General features: G+C 43.5%; 1 protein-coding gene across 6 annotated transcripts in view; it reads right to left on the reverse strand.

The window, feature by feature from the left end:
- Positions 1–17,806, reverse strand: part of ift80 (intraflagellar transport 80 homolog (Chlamydomonas)) — a 60,855-nt gene that overhangs the window by 32,606 nt on the left and 10,443 nt on the right. For all 6 annotated transcript variants that reach the window (XM_070543593.1, XM_070543592.1, XM_070543591.1 and 3 more), the window contains exons 6-8: positions 15,833–15,942; positions 13,891–13,980; positions 11,046–11,183 (exon numbers count right to left, since the gene is read on the reverse strand). In XM_070543593.1, coding sequence (XP_070399694.1) covers positions 11,046–11,183; positions 13,891–13,980; positions 15,833–15,942 — 338 coding nt within the window. The remainder of the gene's footprint in view (positions 1–11,045; positions 11,184–13,890; positions 13,981–15,832; positions 15,943–17,806) is intronic.

The raw sequence follows: 17,806 nt of genomic DNA on the forward strand, positions 1-17,806 counted from the left end.
GAACAATACTTGAGTGCATCATTTGAACAAGCTAATTAAATAGTTTCCCATAACTCCTGGAAAGGGTACCTTACTACAAAAAGCCTCTCAGGTACAACAACACACATAGAGGGTGTCGCTCTGCATCACACCTTCTGAGATAATGATCTTAGTTTATAATTTTTGACAAGACTCCAGATGTTAACAGCACATAGCAGAAAAGCCAACAAGCTGCCAGCTGTCTCGCAGAGAGATTCAATCAGCTGATCCCATCTAAATTTGTCTGGGAGTTGTTGCTGTCACATGCAGAGCACTGATGCTTCGGCGAGGCTTTCTTTAAAAAGGCGCCCATTCCCACTTTTGCCTAATAAAAAATGTGCTTGTGCACGAGTGTGTTGTGTTCCAGGCTATGCCAGTCGCATCAGAGACAATAAATAAAAGCGATAGCTGCAGAGTCATTTCATATGAAACACTTGGCTCTGAAAAACCAGATGTTAGCAGGTAAAGGGGATTAGCCGGACTCGTGTAAAAGAGGCTATATCATTTGTCATCTGAACATCCCATTTTTTCTAGTAAAGATGAGGATCACTGCAGGTTTCACGTCTTGTAATTAAATCTTAAAGTTGACTTGTGGCACTTTACTCGACTTCTGCAAACACCAACCTGTAGAAATGCTCCTAATCCAACACTTTAGAGCTTCTGAATTTGCCAAAACGTCTTCAATGTTCCTCGACTCTGCAATGAGACTCTAAAGCTGTCATCCAATTGTAAATGCAAGCTTGTGCAGTGCAAGCGTCTGCGCTGAAATACCCACTTGGATCAGCTAAAGCGATACAGAGGCCTGGCCTGAGATGAGTGCAAAGTGGTATAAGTCAGAGCTTCGGCAGTGTGAGGGGAAACAGAGGGGGGCTGAAGGGGGGGGGGAAGCAAGACAAACTAGAAGATAGCAGGATTGAGAGAAAAGAAAGGGGTGTAATGATCTACACATGGTTTCATACTAGAGCCTCAATAGTAACCATAGACACATGCTGGGGCCTCCTGGGACTCATCAGCAGGACACAGCTGTGCGTTGGACAGCAGAATTCTATTAGCACCAGCTATGCACATATGCACTTGCAAAAACGAACATGCACGCACACACACACACACACACACACACACACACACACACACACACACACACACACACACACACACACACACACACACACACACACACACACACACACACACACACACACACACACACACACACACACACACACACAAATAGGCACAGGTAAACAGAGAATTTGGAATGCTGCATAAGGCATAACACGAGGCGATGCAACAATTAAAGTTTTTGGGTCAGGAATGTCCAGGTTTAATCTGTTAGCCATTAAAGAAGCAAGTCCAAACCTGGGGTCTTCATCCCCTGAATGGCGGGAGTGCCAATAATCACAGCTGGTGTGCGAAAGCTTTGCTGCACAGAGGTTGTCAAAATGAGTTTTGCTCAAGTAGGCAGGCGAAAATGGTTGGGTCACATGACCTAATTACAAATGGTGACATTAACATGGATATGTGACTGTTCTGCTAAATTTCACAATTCTTAATTCTCAATTTGTCTGACACTGACCTTCATTTTATTCTCATTTACTTTGTCATGCCCTCTCACGTCGCCTCTCGTTGCTTCTGACTAACAAAACCTGTGTAAAGGAGGACTCAGGTACCCATGAACACTCTGTGCCTATTGGAAAGTCCGTTTGTGGCATTTTGCAGCTCACACAAGGAACTTAGGAACCTCAGCAAACACTTTGAACTGTTTTGGAAGTACTCTCACAGATGCTGTTTGTAATTCGATGTCAACGGTCAAAGCCCAGTGACTACCGACTGTCTTCTAAAACGTGTGATGAGGAGAAAAACGCTGCGGTTTTAAACTTTAAGTCAGTGATTTACTTTGTAAAAGTTGAACATAAGACTGAAATAAGATCAGCAGCAACCTGATCTCTATTAAAGCTAAACAAAAAAATAGGGGAGGGGGGGACCTTGGGATGCAGCCGACTCGGACCCAATGAAAACATCCCTCTTTGGACCCTCATGCCGCGTCTCCAGCACAGCCCAAGTCCTCAAGAGCAGCCCTTAATAAAGTCTGGGTTGGCAGTAAAACTCAGAGTGATATCCCAGTTCTACACATGCTCAGCTTTCTCTCATTTGTGTGCAGACTGAAAACCCTCGCATTCACTGCCCGGGTTCACCAACTCTCCCTCCTTATGCACGTTTTGTTCACTCTTGCTTTTCCTTTTTCTCTGCAAGTGTGACATGTTTGTCTAGCTAGTGGAGGCTGCGATTTAGTATAGTTAAGAATGATGACTCTGCCAGAGGGGCTGGCAGGGCACTGTCTCACTGTCATACTCTTACTCCAACCATGGTGGGAGGGTTGGGAGGGAGGGAGGGGATTGAGAAATAAAGGAGAAAAAAAGAAAGAGAGAGCATGGTAGAGTCTTGAGGGAAGGAGAAACCACCATCTTTTATGGAGACCAAGCCTCCAAGCCCTGCTGCCTAGGCCAACTTAAAGGATATATTGGACAGTTCCACACTACCCCACCCCCACCGCTCTCTTTTCTCAGCTCTTTTTAAACTCCCCCCACTTTTTGGTTTCCAACAAGGCAAGCCTTAAGCCGAACTCTAGAGAGGTGTAAAAGTAATGCCATGTCAACAAGTGCCTTCTTACTCTAACCCACTTTTTGCAGACATATCTGCCCTTCCCATACACAGGCCTTTGGGAGGAATCACCCGTTAGACTTTAGATTGCACAGTTTCACAGGGTAGGCCAGAATCACCTTCAAAACTGCCAAAAGGCAAAGCCTGCTCAGCACAAACACTAAAACACAAACCCTAACCCTTCGCTCTCTGCTGGGGAAACTAATGAGCTCTTTATGGAGGTAAATTAAGTCTACATGTAATAGCGTCATGCTGCGTCCATAGCCCCGAACTAACTGTCATCAGGGCTGGAAAGATGATCAAAATGTGTTAAATGAGTCTGCACAATTATTCCCTTGTCAACAAACGGGTCAACGGTGGGGGAGGGGAAAGCTGAGAGGTAAAACGGAGCTCTTTTCAGAACTTTTTCTACCAGTTCACTATGTGTGGAGGGAGCTTTCTGTTCCTACTTCAGATAAAGAACAGCAAGGAAGAGTGGAAGAGAGCAAGAAATAGCATGCAAAACACAGATTTGAAAGAGGAGGGAGGGGTAAAGTAAGATGGGGGGGGAGGGAGGGAGGGAGGGGGAGGAGAGAGAGAGAGAGAGAGAGAGAGAGAGAGAGAGAGAGAGAGAGAGAGAGAGAGAGAGAGAGAGGAGAGAGGAGAGAGGAGAGAGGAGAGAGAGAGAGAGAGAGAGAGAGAGAGAGAGAGAGAGAGAGAGAGAGAGAGAGAGAGAGAGAGAGAGAGAGAGAGAGAGAGAGAGAGAGAGAGAGAGAGAGAGAGAGAGAGAGAGAGACCTACCCAGTTGCCCGGGGAGAAAACTGCTCTGCTGCTGACTCAGGACTCTCTTTGTTTGACAATTTGCCCCTGCTCTTACTCTCACTCTGAAAGTTGCTGGGTTTTTTCCTCAAACACTCACTCATCATCTTTTCTAATGCTCTTTCTCTGTCAGACCTCTGCCAATAATTTCACTTTTCAACTTTTCACCTGTGTAACTCTCCCTTTGCTGTTTTCTTAACCCTATTCCGTACGTGTGTCGGTTTCTCCAGCTCCTGCTGCCTAAACATTACTGTACAAGAGGTCCCCCTCTCTTTTAGATCAAATAGATGAATGGGTGCAGCAGGCTAATAAATCTATAACTTTCTTTTACTTTTGGAAGCTTCAATTATTTTTCAGGAGTGGCAAATTCTAGATTCTAGACTCAAACTGACAAAGATTGGCAGAAATGTGCAATGAAAAACTCTCGCACTTTGCATTTGTATCCCCAGCAATAAAAAACATGATATATTTGATGGGACATCTTTTAAATGAAAAGTTTCAATGAAGAGTTGAAGATCATAAAGACAAAGAAAACCTTTGAATTCGCCATTAAACCAGGACTCTCTGGGAGAAAGTGGAAGACAAAGATCCTATAGAAAGTGAAGTCACATTTAAGAATCACGGCGAAAGAAAAAGAAAAAGCACTGGTGACTCCAGTTAAACATGGACTTGTTCCAAAAGTGGTAATGCTGAACAAAGCCCCAAGGGGAACCCTGGACTCACCCAGAAAAAGGAGGTAAAGAGGCCTCAGGGAACGGCACAAAAGTAACGGAGCCAAGAAGGGGAACACTGATAAGCTCAACAAGCTCAAAGGGAGGAGGGAGAGGCGAGCCGCGAAAGGAAAAAAGATAAGAAGGGATTCAAACGTATCCACAGAATAGGCACGTATTATCTTTAAAACAGAAAAGTGTTTCAATTCCTCATACAAAGATGCTAATTTGGAGGGAAATAATGTAGTCTAATCACCAAAACAAGCTCAGATAGAATGGAGGTTTGTGTAAGTATCCTAACAGAGTGTATGGCATAAAAAACAAGCTAATCAAAATACAGTTTAGCGAGTAAAGTTCTTTTCCGGAACCGCGCTGCTCTGGGTGGCTGCATGTTGGAGTAGCTCTGTTGACTATATGTAAGTTTTGCCTTTTCTTGGGCATTTTTTCTTCTAGTTTCTCAAGAAAAACTGTATTTTTTGGACACTTTCCTTTCTGTTTCTGGTGCTGTGAAGCTTGGAGGATTTCTACTGCTTTTGTTTTTTTTTAGCTTTTTTCACTTTTTGAGCATTTGTTATGATGCGTAACCATGGCAACAAGCTGGTTTACAATCGGGAGCAGCTGATTAACATTGGAAAGGCTGAAATAATACCTCAACTGAAGCCACAAATCCCAAATGAGCTAAAACGCAAGAAGCGTGGGTGCAGAGCGGGAGCAAAACGGAGACAGAGAAAGAGGAAATTCAAACCATCTCTGCCATCGATCATAATGGGCAATGTGAGATCACTGGCCAACAAGAAGGAGGAGCTCCAAGCCCTTTCAAGGACTCAGCCAGAGTTTCGGCAGTTTTGGAACCGCTGGAGGAGATAATGCAAAGAAGGATTCTCCAGAGAATCAAGAAAATGATGGACAACCCTGAGCATTCTCTTCACAAGACTGTCCGACAACGGAAGAGTGTCTTCAGTCAGAGGCTTCTTCAGTTTGGCTGCAACACTGACCGCTACTGGAGATCCTTCCTGCCAACAGCCATTGTAATATACAACAACTCTTTGGTGACTTGATTATTATTATTACTCTGAGCTACTACAGCAATCAATTTCCCTCTGGGATTAATCAAGTATTTTTGAATTGAATTGAATTGAATTAAAACAAATCAATGATGATGTTCATCAAAGAGCATGCCCGTGTGTTTTATCTGATGCAGAAATGGTAATTCTTTAAATCTACAAAACAAGGTAGTTTAAAACATTTTTATGCCTTTTTACAACATTCTAACACAGTATAGCTGTAAATCATTTAATCTAAAAAAACGCAGTCAATAACACGGCTCGGTTCGATACCAACTATCGGACCACCCGTTCTTCTGTCTCATAGACACGTCACACTTCCCTGGGTCCTCCGCTCATTACGCACTCGAGGTTCTCTGCTCTGTAATACCAGAGAAGGAGAAACAGTCGGTTGCTACCAATTCAACTTCAGAACAAACTATCATAGTCCCCCCAAAGAAAACACCATTTAAAGTCACATACAACAAAAAACGCTAGGACCTAGAAACTAGAGGTGCTGAAAAAAATCGATTCAAGTCTGAATCGGGATTCTTATTTATAAAGATTCAGAATCGACTCATAAAGGTTCAGAATCGATTCCAAGAACTCAAATATTTGGCACGTTACAGGTTTGAGAAGCACTTTTTTTGATTTTTTTTTTAGGAGAGTCAGTACTCCGTTCACTTTTGTGGTCCCATAAATAGAGATGATTTACGTTTGAATCTGCTGATAAGACGGCACTTGAATGTCATTTTTTCCATACTCAGAAATTAGTTAGGATTACTCATGTAACTTGTTTCTACACATACTTGAAAAGTATTTGACCGTATTACTTTCAAAGCTACTGTTAGGTAACTACAGATTTGTTATATTTTACAAGGTAAGCAAAAATAAATGTTGCCTTTTGGTCAAAAGATTGCTTCTGTTTACAGTTTTAGCATCACTTTAGTTTACATTGTAAATTAGCATTTTTGGAGTACGACCAGTTTAAAGTCAAATAAAAACGTCACATAGCTTTAACTAACTTGTACAGCAAAGTAGTTCATCCTGGAGCTGACGCTCTTTGTTAATCCTGATTGTGAATCGATTTAAATTGAGAATCGATTCTGAATCGAATCGGCACTCCAAGAATCGGAATCGAATCAAAGTTGCTCTAAAATTTAGTTGCTCTAAAATTCACATCCCTACTAGAAACGTTAACTGGTGTTTAGCACTCTCAGGTTCACTTTAGTGATGTGCGTTCCGATAGCAGACAGACGTGGCCTGGGGATAGTAGCCGATGGGAGGGGTGGGAGTGCCGTGTTTCTGTTTAAAAGCTAGTTTACTTTGAATTTTTAAAGTTGCACGTTTGCAAACAAGAGGCTTCTAGCCATATTCAGACGCAAATTGTGTTTTAATGGGAGACTATGCAGTTTTAGCTTGCTTTTAGCAACCCCTAGTGTCCGTTTAGTAGAAATGAAAGTAAAACTCATCTCCTCGCTGTGCATTCGTCATTTCAACACCTTAATCTGAAAGTTGAAACGTCTGCCCAGCCTTCATTACAAGATCGGTTCATCAAAAAACAAATAAAATAAAAATTTAAACAAATCGGCTGTTTTCATGCTCTAAAACATGCAGGAAATGTGCTGGAGGCAGAATGCAGTGCCAGGTATGAAAGCTCTTTTTTAGGCACTCTGAAGTTGCAGATGCGACGATATTCTGGCCACAGGGGGCGGTTGGGGTCTGAGTGCTATTTCATTAACCCTGTAAAGGATCATTTTACCACACGCTGGCTCAAGAAAATGATTTAAAAATATGAAAAAGTTGCCAAGTATCATTTAAGGTTTAGATTAAAAAAAGAACTGAGAAAGAAAATTGCAATAACTAAATGCAATGAGACTCGGTTTCGCTGCCACTCTGAGTCTGACAAAAGCATGATAACTCATTCAGATTACATCTATCCATGTCTAATTAAGGAAGTCATACTTCCATCATTCTATTCTGCTCTTGTGCATCATACCCACTCATGAGCAGGTCCTGAAGGCTTGCTATCCTATATTTTTAAAATATCTAATGGCCATATTTATATGCATCAGTTCTTCTTAATCAAGGGTAAAATAATTGATGATTTCAAGATGGAAAAGAAGAGCAAAAACGTAGTGGCTTTAACATTGTAGGTCTGTTAACAGGGTTTACAGTGGAGAGAGAAAAAACAAGTGCACAGAGGTGAAGGGGGAGAAGGGGGAGAGAGAAAGAAATGAGAGGGTGCTTGCCTGGCACAATGAGTCCTACTTGTTAGCCAGTGACAGTGTCAGGGATCGTGACAGGGTCCAGACGCTAGACACCAGCTGCAGTGCCTCGTAAATAGACTGCTGTCTTGCAGGCACATTTGCACGCCAATGGTCACACACACACACACGCGCACACGCACACACACACACACACACACACACACACACACACACACACACACACACACACACACACACACACACACACACACACACACACAGGCATGTGGGCACATGCATCCACTATAGCAGGCACACAGACAGACACTGACTTATTGTGTCTCCCAAATCTTGTAAAAGGGACAGCGAACCTCTTTGTGTCGCTGGTGCTGCTAACTCTCCTTCAAATAAGAAATAAGTACTCCACAAGGCAAAATTGAAAGCACAATAAAACTTAAAAAATGTTGTATCAATAATTCAGGAAGTGCAAGTTATTACTTCTGTACTGGTGCACACAAGGATTCTTTTATCAGTCAATTAGAATGATAAAAACAGAGATATTTTTTTCTTTAATTTTACCATGACGTAAACTTTCTAACTATCCAAACGTTCCCAGCAACAACGGACGAATGGCACAAATTAGGTTTAGGTTTTAGGGGAAAGCTGGGCTGGACAGGAGGTGAAAGGGTTAAACAGGCAGAGCAGATCCTGCTGAGCCAGCAGCAATATGTTAAAGTGCGGGGTTTCATTGTTGCAGATACAGAACAAAACTCCTTTGCATTAGTTACGCTGCTAACTGAAAACAGTGTCTAGCCCTTGCTGCACCGCTAACCATCACAGGACTTGTAATCAGGTGCGTTTGTTTGCAAATTCACAGAACAAATGATATTTTTGCAATTTTACCGGCGTAAGCTCTTCCAACAAGAAGCACAAAAAACATCAAGTTTAAATTCATAAAGTGAAAGCCACTCTGCTACTTTCTCTCCTCATGTTTGAGCCAGCGTCCCACACCATACGCTACACACACACACACACTATCTGTGGGGCTCAGGGAGGAGAAGGCTAGCATGCCCTTCCTCCAATCAGAGCTGGGCAGAACCACATTCATCATAATTATCATCATCATCACACCGCCTTAACCAAGACACACCACAGGAAGAGAAGTGGTGCAACGATGAAACAATGGAACAAACCAACCACATAAACATACCCCATAACGGGAGGAGGTAAGGTGACTTGGGTGAGTACAGAAAACAAAATACACGTGAATAAGAAGCTGCACAAACCTGGAAGGGATCATTTAACATCGGATGGTTAGTTAACAATGCAAAAATAACATGATTTATGGCTATAACCAGAAAGAAAACTCCCCAAAAAGTCACAGAATCCGAAGATCAATGGAGAAGAATGTTTTATGCTAACGCATCTTTCAAAAACTCAAACACAAACTTTAGCAGTCTGAAGAGGGCATGTGTGTTCACTCAGACCTCTATCCAGCTAATTTATTGCAGTGCCCCAGAAAAAAAAAGACACTTGATCCTTATTAAATCAAAATGGAGCATGAAATGCCTGGTGATCAGGGCACAAAAACCAAGCCTTGTTCGATTGTTTTGATTACAGCAATCTTTTGCAGCAATACACTGACATCTCCACATTAACTCGAAGAAGCACCAAACCTCCTGCGAGGAAACGAGTAATATTGTTCCTGGCCAAATGCTCGGCAATAATAAAACAACAATTACCATTCATCATTCTCTCATTTCCCCTCTCATTACTGCAGTGAGCATCAGCACCAGGTAACAAGAAAATGTGGCGTGCAGCCTGATGTGATTTACAGAGATGAATGATGTATAGAATGTACGAGGCCTGTAATGAGCCATGCAGTATAAACCATCTTTGGTGTGTTCTTGCTGTGTTTAGTTTCAAATTCCATCTTTCAGTTCTTTTTAAAACACAGAAAAGGTTTAATTACCTGCAACGTTTCGTTTGCGGCTGCAAACATCATCAGGCCGACGCCGATGGTGGCGTCACTTCCTTCGTTTATCCGCGGGCAGCAGAGGACGTTGTCGCCCTCTGCTGCCCGTAACAGAAGAAAGAGACCGTAAACAAGAGGACGAACACATACAACACGCTTAAAAGACCTGCGGGTACCCGACATGGGCAATAAACAAAGAAAAACAACAAACAACAACAGAAAGAAAAGAACAACCTAAGCAAAGAACCAGAAACCCAGAAAGACAAGAACCAAAACCAGTGATAACCCTACCATACATCAGAGGCATAACAGAAAAAATAAGAGCAACAATGAAAAAACACAACATAAACACACCAACAAAACCATACACAACAGTTAGAAACAGACTAGTACACCCAAAAGATAAGATACCAGCTGGACAAAAATGTGGAGTCGTTTATGAAATCCCATGCAAACTCTGCAATAAAACATACGTAGGAGAAACCGGACGCCAACTCAACACACGAACAATAGAACATAGAAAGGAGTGCGAGAAAGAAACAAGTCGAAAACACACAAGAGCAGCGAAACAAGAAGCAGAAAGCACAATAAAGAAGTCAGCCGTAACAGATCACCGCACAAGAGAAAACCATGTAATGGACTGGGACAACACAAGGATCATAAACACCGAACACCAGAAATACAAAAGATGGATAAAAGAAGCTGTCGAGATAAGGAGACGTGGCTGTGGGACCATGAACAGAGACGATGGAGTTTACTCATTGGATCGTGCATGGGACTGCATCATCGGAGAGAGGAGAGCGGGCAGCAGAGGGCGACAACGTCCTCTGCTGCCCGCGGATAAACGGAGTAGGAAGTGACGCCACCATCGGCGTCAGCCTGATGATGTTTGCAGCCGCAAACGAAACGTTGCAGGTAATTAAACCTTTTCTGTGTTTGAAAAAGAACTGAAAGATGGAATATAAACCATACTTCACTGGAAACGCTGCATGTCGAGAGTGTGTGTACCACAGATCCTGTTAGTTCCAGGGGACAGGACAATGTCTGACCATAAAACGTGAGAATTATATCTGTACAAGAGAATAAACAGCAACAAAAACATGAAAATACATAACCCAGAGGTTTAAATGAAGTGGTGAGCACATGACTCAAAGACTGTCAGCAACAGCTGCCTATAGCACGGCCGCATCTTAAAGACGTTAAAATGTTTAGGTAGAGCCTGATTGTAACGGCACACATATTTACTGTAGCTTCTGCATGGACGGCGTGTGCCCAGAATCAGCAGAAAAGCTTACTCTGTTCATGCACAGGATGCAGTAACCTGCATTGTTGATTTCGTTGGGAGGTTTTTTTTTTGGTGTGTAAATTGCCCTGGGATTACATTTTATGTCAATAAAACTAAACTGAAATGAACAAAAGAAGGAAAAAAGATGTCAGAAACCAAACATCTCAAAGAATCTTTTGCTGAATCAACCTAACACGGCAGCTCCAACACCTCAGAGTCTGCTCCTGCTCTTTAACGGTGTGACTCCCCCCCCCCCCCCGATACGTTAAGATTTACGTTTTATTAGGAAAAATCAACAATTTGTGAAAAGAAGACACTAAAAATCAGCAGAAAAGTTTCACTTACTCCGGTTTTGTCACAGAGCCGCAGGGTATTAAAGGAGCCCATGGCGAACACCTCCCCATCTGGAGCCCAGGACAAGGACGTGACCGGGTAATCATGGCAGGCTGATGAGTGTAGCAGACGCCCAAAGCTGTCCCACACCTGTTTGTAAGAGAAGACCAAAGTTACTAGGTTTGACACTTAAAGACATTTTGAAGAAAAACAGAAAACAATTCCAGTAAGTATGCAGACTTTATCATTCTAGCATCATGTTTTATAAAATGCTCTCTTCTAGAGTTTGGGAAGCTTAAGCAAAATGGAAGAAGAACTACATTTTCGGCAGATTTGAGTCGACTGTTTAAATTCTATAATAATTCTACAAAAAAAAAAATCCCACCAGTGATCAAGCCAATCAAGTGTTGGGTCTGTACCACTGGATGTCGTCGTCGTCGTCTTCCTCCGCTTATCCGGGTCCGGGTCGCGGGGGCAGCATCCCAACTAGGGAGCTCCAGACCGTCCACTCCCCGGCCACCACCAGCTCCTCCGGCAGGACCCCAAGGCGTTCCCGGACCAGATTGGAGATGTAACCTCTCCAACATGTCCTGGGTCGACCCGGGGGCCTCCGGCTGGCAGGACATGCCCGAAACACCTCCCCACGGAGGCGTCCAGGAGGCATCCTGACCAGATGCCCAAACCACCTCAACTGACTCCTTTCGATCCGGAGGAGCAGCGGTTCTACTCCGAGTCCCTCCCGAATGTCCGAGCTCCTCACCCTATCTCTAAGGCTGAGCCCGGCCACCCTACGGAGGAAACTCATTTCGGCCGCTTGTATCCGCGATCTCGTTCTTTCGGTCATTACCCAAAGCTCATGACCATAGGTGAGGATTGGGACGTAGATCGACCGGTAAATCGAGAGCCTGGCTTTCTGGCTCAGCTCCCTCTTCACCACGACAGATCGGCTCAGCGTCCGCATCACTGCAGACGCCGAACCAATCCGCCTGCCTTAAAAAGTCTTAACATAACAGAAAAGGTCACTTAAGATGAACATGGGGACACATTTCAATGCAAGGTGTGAACAAAGGCACTTTGAAGAGGTCTTTTTTAATACTGCCTTGTTCAGTTGGAGTGAAAGCCAGCAGCAACTGTTTCTCTCACAATGGTTCCCCCGGACAAGGGACCAACTCCTCTGTTCCAATCAGGATTATTGTGTGATTGTAGGGTTTTGTTGGAGGACCTGGTCCAAACAGAAGAGTAAGCTCCAAGGGCATACTGAAGGTGAAAATGCTGGATGACATCATTCACCTGGTTGTGTGGAAAACTGAACTGAGGTTTGCTACATCGTAGCATTTGTATATGCAGTGTTTGAAAGCGTTAATAACATCAGAACAACTTTAAAATATTCCCCTTTGGGGTCTTGTTGGTCAGAGTTAGTGTTAGTTTTAGAGTCCTTGCTTTATTATTAACCAACATTTGTGTGTTTGTATGCAGCTTGTTCAAAGACCTTTTGTAAATGCAGCTACATAATCAAACACCACCCATCCACCCACCCATCCATCCATTTTCATCCGCTTATCTGGGGTCGGGTCGCAGGGGCAGTAGCCTAAGGGGAGAGGCCCAGACTTCCCTCTCCCCAGCCACTTGGGCCAACTCTTCCGGGGGAATCCCAAGGCGTTCCCTGGCCGGGTCAGAGACATAGTCCCTCCACCGTGTCCTGGGCCTACCTTTAGGCCTCCTCCCGGTTGGACGTGCCCGGAAAACCTCACCAGGGAGGCGTCCTGACCAGATGCCCGAGATGCACCTCAACTGGCTCCTCTCGATGTGGAGGAGCAGCGGGTCTACTCCGAGCCCGTCCCAAATGACCAAGCTTCTCACCCTATCTCTAAGGGAGAGCCCGGCCACTCTTCGGAGAAAACTCATTTTGGCCGCTTGTATCCACGATCTCGTTCTTTCAGTCACTACCCAAAGCTCATGACCATAGGTGAGGGTAGGAACGTAGATCGACCGGTAAATCGAGAGCTTCGCCTTCTGACTCGGCTCTCTCTTCACCACGACAGACCGGTACAACACCCGCATCACTGCAGATGCAGCACCAATCCACCTATCGATCTCACGCTCCAGTTTTCCCTCACTCGTGAACAAGACCCAGATATACTTAAACTCCTCCACTTGGGGCAGGACCTCATCCCTGACCCAGAGAAGGCATTCTACCCTTTTCCGAATCAAGACCATGGTCTCAGATTTAGAGGAGCTGATTCTCATCCCAGCTGCTTCACACTCAGCTGCGATCCGCTCCAGCAAAAGCTGAAGATCACATTCTGATGAAGCCAACAGGAGCACATCATCTGCAAAAAGCAGAGACTTGATCCTCAGGCCACCAAAACGGATGCCCTCCACACCTTGGCTGCGCCTAGAAATCCTGTCCATAAAGGTTATGAACAGAATCGGTGACAAAGGGCAGCCTTGGCGGAGTCCAACTCTCACTGGGAACGAGCCCGACTTACTGCCGGCAATGCGGACCAAGCTCTGACACCGGTCATACAGGGACCTAACAGCCCATATCAGAGGGCCTGGTACCCCATACTCCCGGAGTACCCCCACAGGGCCCCCTAAGGGGGTCAAACGTCTTCTCCAAATCCACAAAACACATGTAGACTGGTTGGGCAAATTCCCACGCACCCTCCAGGATCCCCCTAAGAGTATAGAGCTGGTCCAGTGTTCCACGGCCAGGACGAAAACCACATTGCTCCTCCTGAATCTGAGGTTCAACAATCCAACGGACCCTCCTCTCCAGAACCCCTGAATAGACCTTACCAGGAAGGCTCAGGAGTGTGACCCCCTGTAGTTGGAACACACCCTTGAACACACCAACCTTGAATTTACAGTCTTCTCCACCTGATAAGATGAGGTCACTGACCGAATTCCAGTCCACCTTTAGGATAATTCCATCATGAGCTTTCCACTAGAGAGGCAGAGGGAAAGAGAATTTCACCATCCCAAATGACATCAACCGCACCTGCGTTTGTTACAATTTCACAAATAAATGAAACTGTAGTAAACCACACGGAGATATTTATTCTTAATCTTTATTTCAGTTTAAAATGTTTCCTTTCAGAAACAACTTAGTTTTCAACGCCCATGTGTTAACTGTGTGGGTTAAGAGACTAGCAAGGTTAAGAAACATCTTTTTTAGGAGTCTCCCATTATTGGTGATGCCGACTTTCTTCACTTGGTTGGTCTCCATGGGGGTGAGAGGTAGAGGGAAAGGTGATAAAGTTGCACTTTTGAGAACGTGTGGGTGTGTGAGTTGGTACCAGCGAGTCTGGTAATGACTGGGAGAAAGCAAAGCTCACATTAGGCCCTCCCCAGTTTATCTAAGGTCCCAGGTGCTGTTCAGCTTCCAGAAGAATAATAAACAAATGCATACATGAACAAGAGGAATTCTCACTGGTCTATAAGGTCATCTACAGAGTAATACGTTTGGACTGAGTGGGCCTGATCCATCAGGGAGGCTGAAACTTTGCCACGGTAAAGAATGATGGCTATTTATTTTCGGACTGGAGAGTGTAAAGGCAGACAAAAACGGCAACAGCTCCAGTCAAGTTCCTGCAAATCCCTTATTGGACCAGTCCACGGCCCAACTGAATGTTGGCTTTCACGTGTGTTAAATAATAGCTGCCTGTACAGCAGTAAAGCTAAATAACAATCTGCAGCATTGCTCTACAGCTCACACTGGATGTACATAGGGGACAAAACTAAGAATTGTGTATTTTTGGGGGTCTTTTTTCTAGTTTTCTTTGAAATGTTATTAGAGCAGAATGCATGAAGTTACACCTAGATCTGAAAAATTGTTATAAAGGTTTAACATTCAATAAAGAAATGCACATCACCAACTACGTTTCACACCAGAGCTTAAAAATGCTTTTATGTTGATAGTTTTTGTTCAACTTTCATACTTTGGAGTAGCCTAATTGTGATTTTCCACAATCAGTTCTGTTTAGGATCATTTTCATAAGTTGAAACTTGAAAAACAGAATATATTACAAAAGGACATTTGTCAGTAATTCAGCTTAAACGGTGAAACTAATTCACGAGCTGGACTTACTGCATGCAAAGCCAGATATTTCAGCCTTTATTTGTTATAACTGTGATGATTAAGGCTTACAGCTTATGAAAACACCAAAGCCTCAGACATTTAGAATAATGTGAGAAGGTTCACTATTCTAGACTCAAAGTGTCGCACTCTAATCAGCTAATAAATCTCGAACAACTGCAAAGGGTTCCTGAGCCTTTAGATGGTCTCGCGGTCTATGTTGGATTATTGAAATGAATTGGCTTTTGCACCATATTGTAATTTTTCTAATTGCACCTGTATTTTCCACATTATTATTGATACCATATGTGAGTTTTGAGGCAATCTTATTTTCTTAGATTTACCTGAAACAAGGAAATAGAGCAGGCTGGCCCTTATTGATCAGGATGAGCTACTCTAGCTTCTAGTTTTTTAGGGAATTACACAGATCAGTTACTAATGCTCCAAAAGTTGCTTCATTTGAAATTAAGGCGGACGTTTTCCCATCAAAGCTAACACCAAACACCCCCGCCCCACACACACACACACACACACACATTAGAAACAACAACCCTTTTTAGAAAACACACTGTCGGCAAATCTGTGTAATATTACCTACCTGGTGTGTCTAATGAATGTGCCTTGGCGTTGAAAAGTGTTGTTTAATATGCATCTCTCTACTGGGTCTTGTGAGAGAGTGATAGAAATCACTATGAACCAGAAACAACTAAACTTTGTGAACCTGTGTGACTTTAGCGCTGGGCTGCAGAGGCTTGACGACTAGCTGCCGTCCTGATGTGTAGAGGATTCTGTCGGAGTCTGGACTCCAGGCCACGGAGTAGACAGGAGACCCTGGAAGGAACACAGAAAAACAAACAGGCAAAAATCTCAGATTAATCACAAGAAGTGAACTGGGCTCCAGGATGTGTAGACTTTTGGATTCCTTCTCGATACGCCATTAGAAAGACGCTCTCCCCATTGTCGCAAACAAAATGGCGACATGAACATCATCGCATCACGTTTTCCTAAAGATCTGACCTAATTCAGCCCTAAGAACGAATGGGAAACAAGCTGTAAAAGATCTGTGTGTGTGTGTGTGTGTGTGTGTGTGTGTGTGTGTGTGTGTGTGTGTGTGTGTGTGTGTGTGTGTGTGTGTGTGTGTGTGTGTGTGTTTGTACACACACACACATGTTATGGAACAAATACATGTGTAGGCTTGTTTTCTATAGCTGTGTGTTTTAGCTACTTTGTGAGGACCAAAGTACTGGATCCCACAGAGTTGGTAACTTAAATAAAACTTATGAATTTGATGTTAGTGCTAGGAGTGGATTCAGGTGAGTGGATTAAATATTACAAGTTGCTGTTTAGGGTTAAATGTATGTGGAGATAAGTAAAAGCTAAATATCAGCCATGTCCCCACTGAGACGGTAATACTAGGATGTGTGTGTGTGTGTGTGTGTGTGTGTGTGGGTTTTAGTTGAGTTGTGGCTACACACGTGCGGAGGGGAGGGGGCCTGACATTTAACCTCACTCCAGGTGCATGCGGTTTCTCACAAATGCCAACTGATCACGTGATCTAAATCTGACGAAGCAACGAGAGGAGTTGAGACAAGTTGGTCTTTCCTCCCTCGTGCTCCGATCCAAACCTCTTGCCAGAGCTCAATCATAAAATGGGTCACAGCGCCCCAAAAAAAAAATTTTTTTTAAAGAAAGAAAGAAAAAACAGTGTGCTCCCGCAGATTGTGTGTATGTGTGTGCGCTCCTGTACGCGTCTTATGAAGAGAAGCAACACCTGCAGTGATCTGCGTGCCATGTGGCAGATGGCGTTCGTCTAAAAGGAACTGCTACCAAGTCCAGGTGTCCTACAAATCTGCCCCTCACCCCTAAAAAAAGAAAGATGACTTAAAAATTAACTGCATATCACAAAATGCTCCTGTTGCTCCAGCTTTTTCCGGCCCCTGTCATCCATCAGGGATGCATCATCACTTTCCCAAGGAGCAAAGTTTTATTAACATTTTTTCTTAGTCTGTTTCACAGCTGAGAAAATACGGTCGAACTACACACTGAATCAATTAAGAAGTAAGTCATCTGTAATGTGAATCCCGAGGAGAGGAGCATTAGCAGGATTTTTTTTAGCTTTTAATAAAACTTGTTTAATGAAACTCCACTATAAAACTTTTAAGCTTTATGACACTTTTATTAAAGGAAAACCATGAAACTGGAACACGCGCTCAAGTTTTTCTTCCACCAGCCTCAATAACGTCCAAACGGGTTCAACACATTTGCGTACAATTATATAGTCATGAAGAAGGAAAGAGAAAAGGTTTTACTCCTTGGTGGTTTTTTTTAAATATCAAAGAACGTCCTAGGTACCGTTACCGCTCATTAAACAAGAGTCAGGTGAGCAGGTTGTGTAAATACAAGAGGATGTCGTTTCAGAGTAAATAAACAGTTTGTGATGCAAAAAAAAAGAATGGCGGATGGGTTTTTATCATTATTACAATATATGAGTGTATCCAAGTGTAGTAGAAAACAGCGAAAAGCAGACACTTCAACCCAAATCAATTCTATGAAAGTTACCAACTAAAGATGGTTCTACAAGTGTGTCCTTAATGTTTACACCAACTGTTGTGGCAATTCCCTTCAGTTTTAAACTGTTCTAACTAAACGTTAAAGGGGCATTCTGGAAGTTTGACAGCCAAAACATGTATAGAAA

This window comes from Nothobranchius furzeri, chromosome 13, assembly GCF_043380555.1.
Source record: "Nothobranchius furzeri strain GRZ-AD chromosome 13, NfurGRZ-RIMD1, whole genome shotgun sequence".
Taxonomy (NCBI): domain Eukaryota; kingdom Metazoa; phylum Chordata; class Actinopteri; order Cyprinodontiformes; family Nothobranchiidae; genus Nothobranchius; species Nothobranchius furzeri.